This window comes from Aethalodelphis obliquidens, unplaced genomic scaffold, assembly GCF_003676395.1.
Source record: "Aethalodelphis obliquidens isolate GAN/ISIS:26980383/991018 unplaced genomic scaffold, ASM367639v1 scaffold89, whole genome shotgun sequence".
Lineage (NCBI taxonomy): Eukaryota > Metazoa > Chordata > Mammalia > Artiodactyla > Delphinidae > Aethalodelphis > Aethalodelphis obliquidens.
The window spans coordinates 1242400-1254917 of NW_020838033.1; the positions used below are offsets into that span (position 1 = coordinate 1242400).

At 40.0% G+C, this 12518-nt stretch overlaps 1 protein-coding gene across 4 annotated transcripts in view; it reads right to left on the reverse strand.

The window, feature by feature from the left end:
* The window catches only part of KAT7 (lysine acetyltransferase 7), a 33252-nt gene that overhangs the window by 7203 nt on the left and 13531 nt on the right, over positions 1–12518 (reverse strand). For 3 of the 4 annotated variants that reach the window (XR_003430333.1, XM_027094510.1, XM_027094508.1), the window contains exons 6-12: positions 10263–10352; positions 8744–8842; positions 5970–6080; positions 4172–4363; positions 1651–1740; positions 1279–1419; positions 87–180 (exon numbers count right to left, since the gene is read on the reverse strand). Coding sequence is in view for 3 of the 4 variants with exons in the window: in XM_027094510.1 (XP_026950311.1) it covers positions 87–180; positions 1279–1419; positions 1651–1740; positions 4172–4363; positions 5970–6080; positions 8744–8842; positions 10263–10352 (817 nt within the window). In the remaining variant the exon portion in view is untranslated. The remainder of the gene's footprint in view (positions 1–86; positions 181–1278; positions 1420–1650; positions 1741–4171; positions 4364–5969; positions 6081–8743; positions 8843–10262; positions 10353–12518) is intronic. The other variant, XM_027094509.1, reaches the window with a different exon arrangement.

Consider the following 12518-nt stretch of genomic DNA (forward strand, 5'->3'; position numbering starts at 1 on the left):
ATAGACAGATCACAGGACAAAAGGACAAACAACAATATTCACATGGTCCCTGCTTGTGGAACTTATGACTTTCCTGTTTCACTTACTGAAATCAATAAGCATCTTGCCATAGCCCTGTCTCATGTACTGAGGCATGGTAAGGATACAGGATACATTGTAGTTGAGGAATGAATTCTTTTCCTAAAATCAAGAGCAAACAGATGAGTGGGTCATGAGAATTTGGAACCAAAGGTATCAGCAGTCCCACAGATACAAAACAAGGTTGCTTGCAAAATATATGCTAACTAGTCCTGAGGAGTGGCTGTCAGGCTCACAGCTGGTACATCCACACCCTTTATTATGATCCCAGGGTTTCCCTAGCTCTAAGATTTCCAGTCTCATCTTAAGGGGGCTGACTCTGGGTTCCTTACAGGCACAGAGCAAGGCAAGAAGGTTTAGAACGCTGAGTCAGTCTAGAGCAGCCCTCTTTAAAAGCAGTATTTCAAAAGAGTGTTGCCTACTGGAGAAGGGAGGGAATCCAAACAGTAAGTCCCCATTCTGGAAGGGGGTCAAAACACAATTAAATCACATACTGCATGATTCCATTTATGTGAAATGTCCAGAACAGGCAAACTGATAGAGACAGTGGGGCTGGGAGGGAATGAGTGGAAATGAGGAGTGACTACTTATGGGTATGGGGTTTCTTACTGGGGTAACAAAAACTGATTGTGGTGACTGCCAGGTGGTTGCACAACTCTGTGAACATGCTAAAAACCACTACACCATACACTTTAAATGAGTGAATTGTATGGTAGGGGAATTATATTTCAATAAAGTTGTTATATTAAAAAGTCATAAGCAAAATCTGGCCTTGAGTCTTTAAAGGCACAGTGGCGTTATCAACTGAAGGAGCCCAGCTAGAAAACCAGGCAAAAGGAACATATTCCTGGTTTTAAGCTAATACCACAGAGAAGAGCAAAGCCAGGAGAGCTGGTTGGCTTGACTACAAGATGTGGGCTTGTGGGTTAGTAGGCAGGGCCCTGGCCATTAATTAATGGGCAGCTTCAATCCACAAGTCCAGAAATGAATAAATCAGAAGCTTTTAATAAAGAATTGCACATTTTCATTAAATAATCTTTGATACGTGGATTTCTACCCCACCCCCGCCACCCTTTAAGAAAAGGGCTGTCATCATTGCCCAGGGAGCTGCCTCTTTCCATCAGTGATCTGCGTCACCATATGCCAACATCAATCACCCTGCTCTGGTCATCAGCTTCTTAATCTCCAGATCCTGCTGACCTTGGAAAAATATCCAATCAGGTGACAACCAGTGTTGTCTGCTTCTGTCATAACATAGAACAGGAAGGGTTCCACATCATAATATAATGTCTTGTGGTCCAGAAAAAGCTTGGCCAACAGGCACAGGTTTTGGCAGTAGATCTGGAAGTAGAGAAACAACGTTTATGTGTGGGCCAGTGATTCTTATACTTATCAGATAAAGGCCTAAAATTTAAAGATCATACCATTATTGTTAATGAAGCAGAAATTGTGTATTTTGGCCAACAGAAGAGTTCTATCTTCTTTACAAGGTGAGATGGAGATAAAACAAATTTCTGAAACCTGTGAATGTACAACACTTTCACCCCTTTTTCTGATGTCAGCACTTTTTACCTTGTTTTTCTTGCCATCCACTTCAAACACAGAGATTGAACCTTTGCGATATATCTCATCTCCGGGTGGGTGTTTCCACACACACTTAGCCTGCAAGAGAATGGAATTCACATCAGAGAAACAAACCTTCCCAGTAAGAATGCTGCTCAAAAGGGAAAAGGAATCACAGGTCAAATTTAGTTAGCTGAGATGGACAGGTGGACAAACCTGAGAACATACAGCAAAACAGATTTTCTTTTTAGTGAAACGAATAAAGGTTTCTAAAGTCACTGCAATATATTTATGGTATTTTTATAGCAGTTTGGAACAGGTTTTCTGGATTATATTCTGGCACTGTTCCAACCCAGGAGATTAAAATCATCTACCACGTAAAAGCAAGATAAATTTAAAAAAATACCCCAGCTTATTATAAAATGCCTTGTGCCAACAGGAAATTCTTAAGCAGCTTAATTCCAGCAGCTGAGAGTTGCTAGGTAAAGGTACTCTCACCTTTACCAGAAACTTCTCATTACCACCTAAACCATTATGGTCTTCTTTTTTTCAGATTAGAAAACAGACCCAGTGATAAAAACCATGCCCCCCTCTCCAAGTGTTCCGTTTGTTATACGGTAATGAAATAGGAGCATGTCCTTCTGTGGCTTAAAAAAAAAAAAAAAAAAAAGGCAAGGAAGCCTGGTTGAGCAGCAGGAAGCAGGGGGAGCGGAGGAGGGAGGAAGACAGGACAACGGACACTGACTTGGCCACAAGGGGGCACAAGGTACTACTTTCCTCACCCTCAATTGCTAATAGATTTAATGCAGCCGGGAAGCCACTGCTGTAAATGGGTGAATTTTTAAAAGGTTTTATGTAAAATACTTTTAAAAATATCATTTAAAAGGCATATGTATATGGAATATTTTTTTATTAAATTTTATTGTGACTCTTTCGGTCAACTCAAGAATCATGCCCCAACTTGTCACATGTAAGGCCACATATGCAGTAACTGGTCTTGTTTCAAGAAAGCTCCACCTGTAGTTTGTTCCTATCTCCACCTCTCTATTCATGTTGGCTTTTCCCAACAATAAGCAAATGAACACCAATTATCTTCAGAAACAGAAGCCAAACTGTTGGCCAAATGGCCAAAGAAAGCCCATTTCCGTGGTTGTGCCTAAAGCAATAGGGATCTTCAGGCGTGTGAACTAGAACAGGTGTTTATTTCATGAAATTCACTTTTTGTAACTCATATAATACAGTAGAGAACCTCAAATATTCAGAATGTTTACTTGATCCTCAGATTTATCTAGGCCCTCTGTTTGCTCCCCCTACTACTATTTCTTGCCTTTTAGCTACTTCATTGGTTAGTGCCACTAAATAAAACAGAAACAAAAAGAAAAAGGGCACAAATAGTAAGCAGTTCATATCAGTAAAAATACCAGTCTTTCACATAGCAAACCCTAAATGAGGTTATCTCCATGGTCTTCAATCATGGAGTCCAGTCCTCACTCATCACCCACCTGCCCTCCCTCCCCGTCCCCCCTCCCCACATCCTTCCCCACCCAGTCTAGTGGGAGCCTAGTGGGCTGGAGTCTAGAGGGCTTAATCAGCAGTGGCAGTTCTGGGCCACTACGTACTCCAGAGTTGGGAACACCAAAAAGCAGTTATCACCAAACTGGGGAGGAGAGTCTTATGACAGAAATCATAGGAAGTCTGGGTTATAGATTCTCAGCATGTGGAAATCCTGGGAAATAAAGACGGAAGGGGAAGGGAAAAGAGACACCCTAAAAGGCCTTAGAGCCACAATTACGTTGTGACTATGGAAATAAGAAAAAAGATAGGTTTCCCCACCTGACAGACTAATCTCCACCCCTGACCCTTCCACATCCCTGCTCCATGGCAGAAATTCCCTTTAAGACAAGCCTTTTCATTCCATAACTAAGGAAAGAAAAATGGCTTAAAACTGCAAAATACCTAGTGAGCACATTTGTCAACAATAAAATCAGATTCAAGTGTTTATTCCTATTTTCACAGGAATAAGACCGTTCAGAAACCAGAAAACACTAAGCAACTCAAGGGAGGGGCTGACCTAAGGACCCATTCTGTTAATTTCATAATTTGTCTTTCTTAAGCAAGTGTTCATTTAACACACATTTATGGGGCATTAACTGCCCATGCTAGCTGCTGGGGATACAAAAGGTGAGTCACGTCCCATTTCTGTCTAATGAAGGTCTATCTAATGAAGTCCATTTATTTTCATCTAGTTGAGACATAGAAAAACTGTGGGCAGAGGTAATTCACATCCCAAGGGAGAAACAGACAAGAGCAGGCAGCAAGAAAAAAGACAGGGAGATGAGTATGACAGGATGTGGTTAAGGGCCACCCAGGCTTGCCACAGGCTGTATATCCCGACTCTGAAATGTGGCTTTCAATTTCCTGTGCCTTCGTCCCATTTCTGTGGACCTCTTAGAGGTGCTTAGATAGATGTCTAAATCTAGAGATCCCACAGCTTATCACCACCATGGTCATGGACCCCCAAACAACTTACCATGTGTCGGCGGAGTATTGTTTGGCTCTTCATGTATTTTAAACAGAATTCACACATGTAAAGACGTCCCAGTCGTGCATATTCCTCAGGATAGGGAGAATGGTACCACGTATCAAGCTCATAGCGACCAAAAGCAATTGTTTTAATCATGTTGCTCCCCTCTGTGATTTGGCCTTGCAGCCTTAACTTCTCCTGTTGTAGACAAGAAATTAAGTCAAAGGAGGATTAGAATTGATCATTTCTGTTGTTGTTAAGCTGTGTGCACGCCACCATGCTAGGCTATGAGAAAAAAAAAATCAGATTTGGCTTCTATCTCACGAGAAACTTGCACTGAAGAGAACTACAGGAGCATAGATAACCAGAACTAGGAAGCTTACAGAAAATGTAACTATCTGCACAGCCCAGAGCACAGACCTCAATAGTGGCTTTTCTCTGCTCCCTGCCACACTCTGGGCCTCATCTCCTGAACAAGTCCTTGGTAAAATTTTATTTTTACCAGCCAGAACCAAACTGAATGATAAAAGGCAAATCTATCACAAATACTCCCTACACCTTTACGAAACATTCTAAAACTAAACAAAAGATTCTCTAGAATGTGCTTTACATATCTGCAGCTTTTATAAAGCTGCGAGGATCTTCATGACATACAGCCATGGCAGCCATCCTCTCAGCTTAGGTCCTTTAAAAAATATTTTTGAAAGAGGGATGATGCTTTAATTCTGGAACCTAAAGCTAGAAAGTAGAAGATATTTTTGGATGCCTGTGCCCACTCAGCGGCTATGAGTTGGCTACAGAAATAATTTTGAATAACCAGGTAAAGAGTTGTGAAAAGCTGACCTAGGAAATGCTCTGTTCCAGGGTAGGAGAGAAGAAACCAACAGCAGCAACCCAGCCTAGCCAAGGGCAGCTATCAAACCCTGCCTCCCACAAAACTTTCAACAAGTCTATGCGAGAATTTTTAAATAAAGTATTCAATATAATTTTTTTAAAGAGGAAGATGAAATTCACTTTACAAGCTAAATTTCCTTGAAGACATTCAATTCATTAAATCCGAGGTAAACTCAAGCACAATTCTTGTTTTTGGCAGCACCGTGCATCATGCGGGATCTTAGTTCCCAGACCAGGGATCAAACCCATGCCCCCTCCAGTGGAAGCACAGAGTCTTAACCACTGGACCACCAGGCAAGATCCCTCATTCACAATTTTCTTAAAGCAAAACTGTTGAAAATTCTGCCTAGGGAATCAAAACTAAATGGTAACTATAAATAAAAATCAGAAGAGGAAAATCTTAATACATGAAACTAGGCTGTGTCAAAGAATAATTTTCAAATATCTGACAACAACTGTGTCCATTATTCCTCTTCACCGTTCTCTTTATTCTTTTATAGCTGTAATGAAGGGCTGAGGCAACCCTGCAAAGAGGAGTTCCTGTTTAGGTTAAGAGGACAACAGAGAGGGGTTATCTCCCAGTCTAGAGGTTCTTGGAATTGCAAATGACCCACCTGACACAAAGGGATACCTGTTGTTTTACCCAGCTAACCACCACCACAAAACAGGTCCTTCCAGGAGTTGAGGTGGGGAGGAAAAACTTTAAGGGACGAGGGAAGGGAGGAGGGGTAATTAATTTTAAATATGAATGGGAAGGAAGAAAGTCTCAAATAAGGATGGCTGGGGGAAGGGGAAAGAGTCAACCAGCAAGGTATATTTAATCCCCATCAAATTGACTGCTAATCATTTTTCTTGGCAGTTCCAAGTGCCCCTCACAAGTGGTCCTCAGCTTGGAGGTTTTACTACTCACCAGATCCTCTGAAGCCCGGGCTTGTGCTCTTCGGAAAAGGTCCAAGTCATACTCGCTAGTCAGGTTTTCCAAAAGAGGTTCCCGAGTGTTCCCATAGGTCTGCCTGTGTTCCTAGGAAAATAACCAGAGCATGATACTCTCTGCTTCTAAGAACTTAATCTATTGCATTTCAATGGATGCCAACCAGAGGGCCAAGAACAACCATAAGCTATTTATTTAGTGCCTACTATTTGCTAGGCATTATACTAGGCACTAGGGATTGAGTACAAAATAAACTATTTATCAGACAGATTAATTCCAGAAGACACCCACTACCCACCCTAGTGAACCTGGAAAGGAAATGCTCTTATAATCTCTCCAAAAGTGAGTTTCATTCTTTGGAACTCTATGCTTCCATTTCTTTCTCTGAAAATGTGCGTGACAATACAAAGAAATAAAATACAACAAACCCAAAGGCACTACCAATTCCTAGAATCCTAAAATCTGGAAGGAACCTTGGTGGATACTCCCCATTTAAAAACAAAACCAAATAAAAACTAGAATCTCTAAGCTTTCGAGTCTAAGATTTTAGACTGAATAAAATCTGCAGGTAGGAAGGGGCAGTTGGACAAAGCAGTCTTTTGTAAACTCTTTCACTTGAACTGCTGCAGCACCCACCACTACACGATCCACCAAAGGTACCATAATGCTCCTACTTTAGAACTCCAGCCCAAGTGCACTGGAAAAAAGGCTGGCCTCTGAGAAATGTTTTACTCAATATTAAGCAAGAACAAGGGACAGAACAGACATAGAAAATTAGAATCATAGAAATAATCCAGTTTTAAATAAGTAACAAATCTTACCATGGCAGTCACTACACAAATATCCTTTCACAAGAAAGAAATTCCACAGGGGAAACTTCGCTTTTAACCTTTGATTCTAGCCCTTCCCACTCCGTCCTAGACTCCACCTCCTACCCAGAGAACAGAAGATAATGGTTGTTAAGAGGAGCAGATGGCTCATCCCAGGAAGAACTCAGTAGATTTCGCTCATATATTATCATATGAAGAAACCACTCACCAGCATCTATTAAAATTTCTTCCGCTTAATCTGAAATTAAAATTTCTTCCGCTTAATCTGGGCCCATCTGATGGATATCTTTTTTAATTTGGGCTGTTATCTAATACTTGGGTTTTAAGTATAAGTTATTTCTTCTAGTTTCATGAATTTTTTTAAAAAACCTTTAAAAAATCCTATGCAGCATTTTTACCAGGAAGGTTCAGTCCAAATAACCTAGCCCAAACTAGTGGAAAGCAAATGTAAGGTAAATTTCAGGAGGTTTTACTTCAGACACTCTCTCTACCTGTATGATTCTGGGAAAATTACCTCTCTAAATCTCAGTTTCCCATCTATAAAACAGGTGAAATACCATCCATCTTTGTAACAAAGATTATGGGAGCAACATAACCACAGTGACTACCTAGCACATAAGCACTCAATAAATGGTATTATCGTATTATTACACCTCTACCCAACTTGTAGATAAAAACACTGAACAAGACAGAGGGGAAGCATACAACTTCCCCCCCACAGCCCATTTCTAGAGCCTTCCCTCTCTCTACAAACCCAGCACAGTCTGGAGCAGGTGTTTAGCTACAAACTCACCCCACAGCCTCCACATATCTCAAATTGGACCATCTCCATTTACTCGTAAGGGTATCATTTTTAAGACAGTGATGACTACCACACTGTCTTAAAAATGATACCCTTATGAGTAAATGGAGATGGTAGTAAATGGTAGTAAATTTGCTACAAAAGCAAATACATAGTTGGGCATATTTCTGTCTTAATGAAGCCATGCTAAGTATTCACAAACCATACTTTTAATAATCTATTCTAATGACTAAGTAAACAAAGAGTCCAACTCCATGAAAAAATAAAAATACACATCAGAAGAAGATGCCAAAACATTAACAGTGGTTTATATCTGGGAGGGTGATTTTTTTATAATTTTTCTTTTCTATAGTTGGTATTTTCAAAGTAAACGCTATGAAGATATTTATAATAAATCTTTACTTAAAAATTAATATTTTGTGCAAAAAAATTTTGGAAGAATTTTTAATAAAACGGGGAAATCAGCTTAAGATAGGTAAATGAAAACACAGAATTAAAAGCTGTACTTATAATAATATCCAAACTATGTAAATAAGGCATTGTAAAAAGCTAGAAAGTTTTATCTCAAAATGCTAGCTTATTTTTAGGTTATTTTTAGGTAGTAGGATTAGTGTTTATTTCTGAATACTTTCCTTAATTTTTCTATATTTTTTATTACAAACGTGCACTACTTTTAAAACTAGAAAAATAAATTAAAACACTACAAAAAGACCTATTATACAATGTATCACCCAATTAATACCTTTTATCATGTAGGTATTTTATTCTTCCATTACAGGAAATGCACTACTGCTTAGCTTGAATACTCTTCCTTACACAGACATCTCCAACATCATGGTATTTGTTCGAGCGGGTAAATTTAACCCTTTAAACCTAAAGTGAGGATTACAAACTAAAGGATTCAATTTTTTTTCATCTAAATTCTAACAGTATTTTGTTTTTCGAGGACTCCCAGTTCCATTCTTATTGGGGAATTATATATAGTGAACTCTAACTGCCAGAGTCCTGTTACTTACAGAGCATACCAAATGGCAAATGTGAAAAGCAGAATCTTAGTAACCAAAAGGAATCAAATGTGATAGCAAGAGTTCATGGTAATTAAATATTTAACATTTTCTCACCATATATTTCTCTTTCTGTTCTTTGCTCAGCCCAGAATTTCTTTTCTTCCTGAGTTCAGCAACCTTTTCCTTATATCGCAACTGCCTCTCTGTTGGTGCCTAAAAAGAAGGAGAAAATTGAGAAGTTAGCTAGAAAACTCATTATGTAATTAAGTTTCTAAATGAAAGTAACATACACCAAAGAAGGGGTGGGGGGGCGGGGGTGGGACGCCAGATGCATTACGGGCACCCTGTGAATAATGCGGTAATTTTAAAACTCTAAATGGGGTTCTCTCATCACCTAGAACACTACCCTGTCAGTTAATACGAGCTCAGGAAATGTATAATACTTTAATATTGATCCAAACAGAATATAAACTAAGGATGGAAGCAACGGGAATAAAAGATCATTTCAATTCAATAGGCATTTACTGAATGCTTACAGTTTTCCAAGTACTGATACGAAAATGAATAAAAATTTAAAAACTGATTTAGAACCCAAGATAGACAATGAAGACAAGTGTAGAGTGCTTTTACCTGCCAAGCACTGGGAACAGGTACTTTACATGCATAATTTAGCTGACTACACTGCCAGGTAGGTATTATTCAAGGAAATAAAGTTTAGGGAGGTTAGCTGACCTGCCCAAGACCACACAGCTAGAGTAACAGAATCGCCGTATTCAAATCCAGATCTGTTTGGCTCCAAAGTCAAACTTCTCCCTCATCACCGTGCCTCCTCTGCTATCCACTTATAATCTAACCACAGAAACAGACATCCATATGATGAGCTATGTGTATATAATACGGGCCAAAGGCTAAACTTACAATCTGAGAACACTGCAAATAGGAATACATGAGGAAGAAATTCATTAATGGTAGAAGATTTGGGAAGAATTCCTACAACAGCTAAGAGTTGCACAAGGCCTTGAAGGAGAAACACAATCTATTCTTGGTATAAGTATAGAGTTCTAGGGAGAAAAACAGCAAGAGAAAGACCAAAGGCATTCAGGGGGAACAAGGAATTAAATGTCATCAATGGGCATGAATGTTCAGAGAGGCAGAAAGATTAGAGCGAAGCACCATCTTGGAATCCAACAGAAAAGAGAAGCAGAAGAAAACTGACATAAACAACAAGCGTCAAATGCTAAGGAAGTTACTGGTGACATTGGAAACATACCACCAGAGCAGAGGGGCCTGAAAGTAAATTATAATAGGTTAGAAAATGGATGCAAATAAGGAAATAGAGCAGCAAGTATAATCTTTCAAATAATCAAGATCACCTATTATTACTAATATTATTATTACCATTATTATTATTATTCTAGGTAGCACGATCCCTTCTTTTATGAGGGAGAAGTTTTTTTCTTGAAAATTCACTATTTGGAAAAAGTACGATTCTAAGTTTATGACCAAAGACCAGTTAGCCAGACACAGCATAGAAAACGAGGCATGGATATACCTAAAGACCATGACAGGGCAGAGGAGATCCAAGACTTGGCTCTCCAACTGTAAATGGCCAGAGCTTTAACAAGGCCCGTACCTGGTGCCTGGTTGCATGCCTGTTGTTGTCATCTTGCCTGTGGGACAGCATCCTTTCTTCTATCTGCTTATCCCGGCTCTGTGCTCTCACCTGCAACCATCAACAACGTCAATCAATCCACCTGCCTCTAAGACTACGTTTACTTAAAGTGCAAGAATACAATAGTAATCCCTTGAATTTACACTGTACTTTTACTTTCAAAGGGTCTTCACATTTAGTATCACAATCTCTATAAGAAATAGATAAGGCAAGCTTCACATTCTGTTTTCTCAGCCATTATCCGAGAATCAGAGAAGTGAAATAATTACAGCCAGGTGGTGGTAAAGCTAAGATTTTAAGTAAGTCTGATGACTCTGAGCCTCTGTACTCGTTCCATTGTGCAACAGTATGTGTGAGGAAGTGCAAGAACAGAGTAAAGAAGTACAAAGAAAAGGTTAGATACTTGGGATCAAGTCTATAGAGAAATTTAACTCTGTAGTTATGACCTTAGACAAATCACATTGGCTCTCCAAGTCTCAAATTCATCTTCTGGGCAGTGAGGACTCATATCCAACTCCCTATTCTACATCAACACTAAAACTCAGCACGGTCAAAACAGAGTGACTGACACTCTCCCACAAATCTGCTCCACCCCAAATCTTCCCTGTAGCAATAAATAGCAACACTTTCTAAACAACTGATCAGGTCAAAAACTTGAACGTCATGCTTGATTGTTCTCTTTCTCTCCCACCTCACAATGAATTCATCAGCAACTCTATCAGGCTGCCCCCCTCCAAAACATATCCTGAGTCCAACCAATTCTGACCATCTCCACTGACAATGACACTAAACCAAGCCACCATCTACTGCCTAAGCCTCAGACACAGCCTATCTACCCTGTGTCAACTCTTGCCCCCTCCAGTCCACTCTCCACATACCAGCAAGCTGTGATTTTTAAACAGTGTTTATGATATTACACCACGCCTCTGTTAAAGCCCTTCGAATGCCTCCCACGGCCGTCAGAACACAGGCATACTCCTTTTGCCAAGGCCTACAGGTCCTTCATGATATGGATCCTGCTTCTTCACTTCCCATCACGTTCCAGCCACACTGGCCTACTTTCCACCCTTCAAATGCAACCGTTTATCCCTGTCTCACGGCCTTTGTGTTTGCCCATACTTCTCCTCAGGACCTAGACACAACTAACTGCCTCTTTGCCGTCACCCATGGCTCAGATAAAATGTCTTTCTCCACAGCCCAAGCAAAAGCACTGCCAAACCCTGTCACCCCCAAAACAGTCACTCTGTTTAACCTTTTCATTTCTCACAGCATTACCACTACACGAAATTCTTAATTGCTTACTAATTTTATATGTTGATTTTGCCTTCCCCCATGAAAATGTAAACTCATTGAATTCAGTCTTTTGACTGAATATAAAATGGTAATATCACTGATTGCAATCATTTACTGGAAAACTCAGAGTAATTCTGTACATGCAAGTACTTTAAAAACTCTGGGTTTTTAGTAAATGTGAGGAATTAGCCTCATCTTTCCATTTGGGATTCTAAATGTAATAAAAATATGTATCTTTCAGAAATTCTCCTGATCCGCACAAGCACATGGTCCAGTAGTAAAGATGGGTTATGCTGAGCCTGATTCCCCTTGTGAAAAAGAGCACAAAAGAGGAAAGTACAGGAAATGCGTTCCTTTTTTCAGAATTTTCTTCCCCACACTGAAAATTTTCTTTTTCTTTTCTTTTCTTTTTTTTTTTTTTTTGCGCGGTATGCGGGCCTCTCACTATTGTGGCCTCTCCCGTTGCGGAGCACAGGCTCCGGACGCGCAGGCTCAGCGGCCATGGCTCATGGGCCCAGCCGCTCCGCAGCACGTGGGATCCTCCCGGACTGGAGCACGAACCCGTGTCCCCTGCATCGGCAGGCGGACTCTCAACCACGGCGCCACCAGGGAAGCCCTCTTTTTCTTTTTTAAAAATAAATTGCTTAAGGCAACATGTTCATACTGCTATTAGCCAACAATTTAAAAAGTTATACCTTAAGAAGACTTTTATGTAAAACCATCCATAGTATCAGATCGTTATATTTAAAGACAAGTGGTAACAGACAACTCTCAAAAACCAGAGTTCACAGTTATTTTCAGAGAAGAAGCACCTAATGACTTGTCAGCTTCTGATGCAGATGTTGGAAGAGCTGTTCCTGTTTTGATCTGGTCTCACACTAATGGGAAGATAATGGGAAGACCTACCACTTCTACAGAGAACAG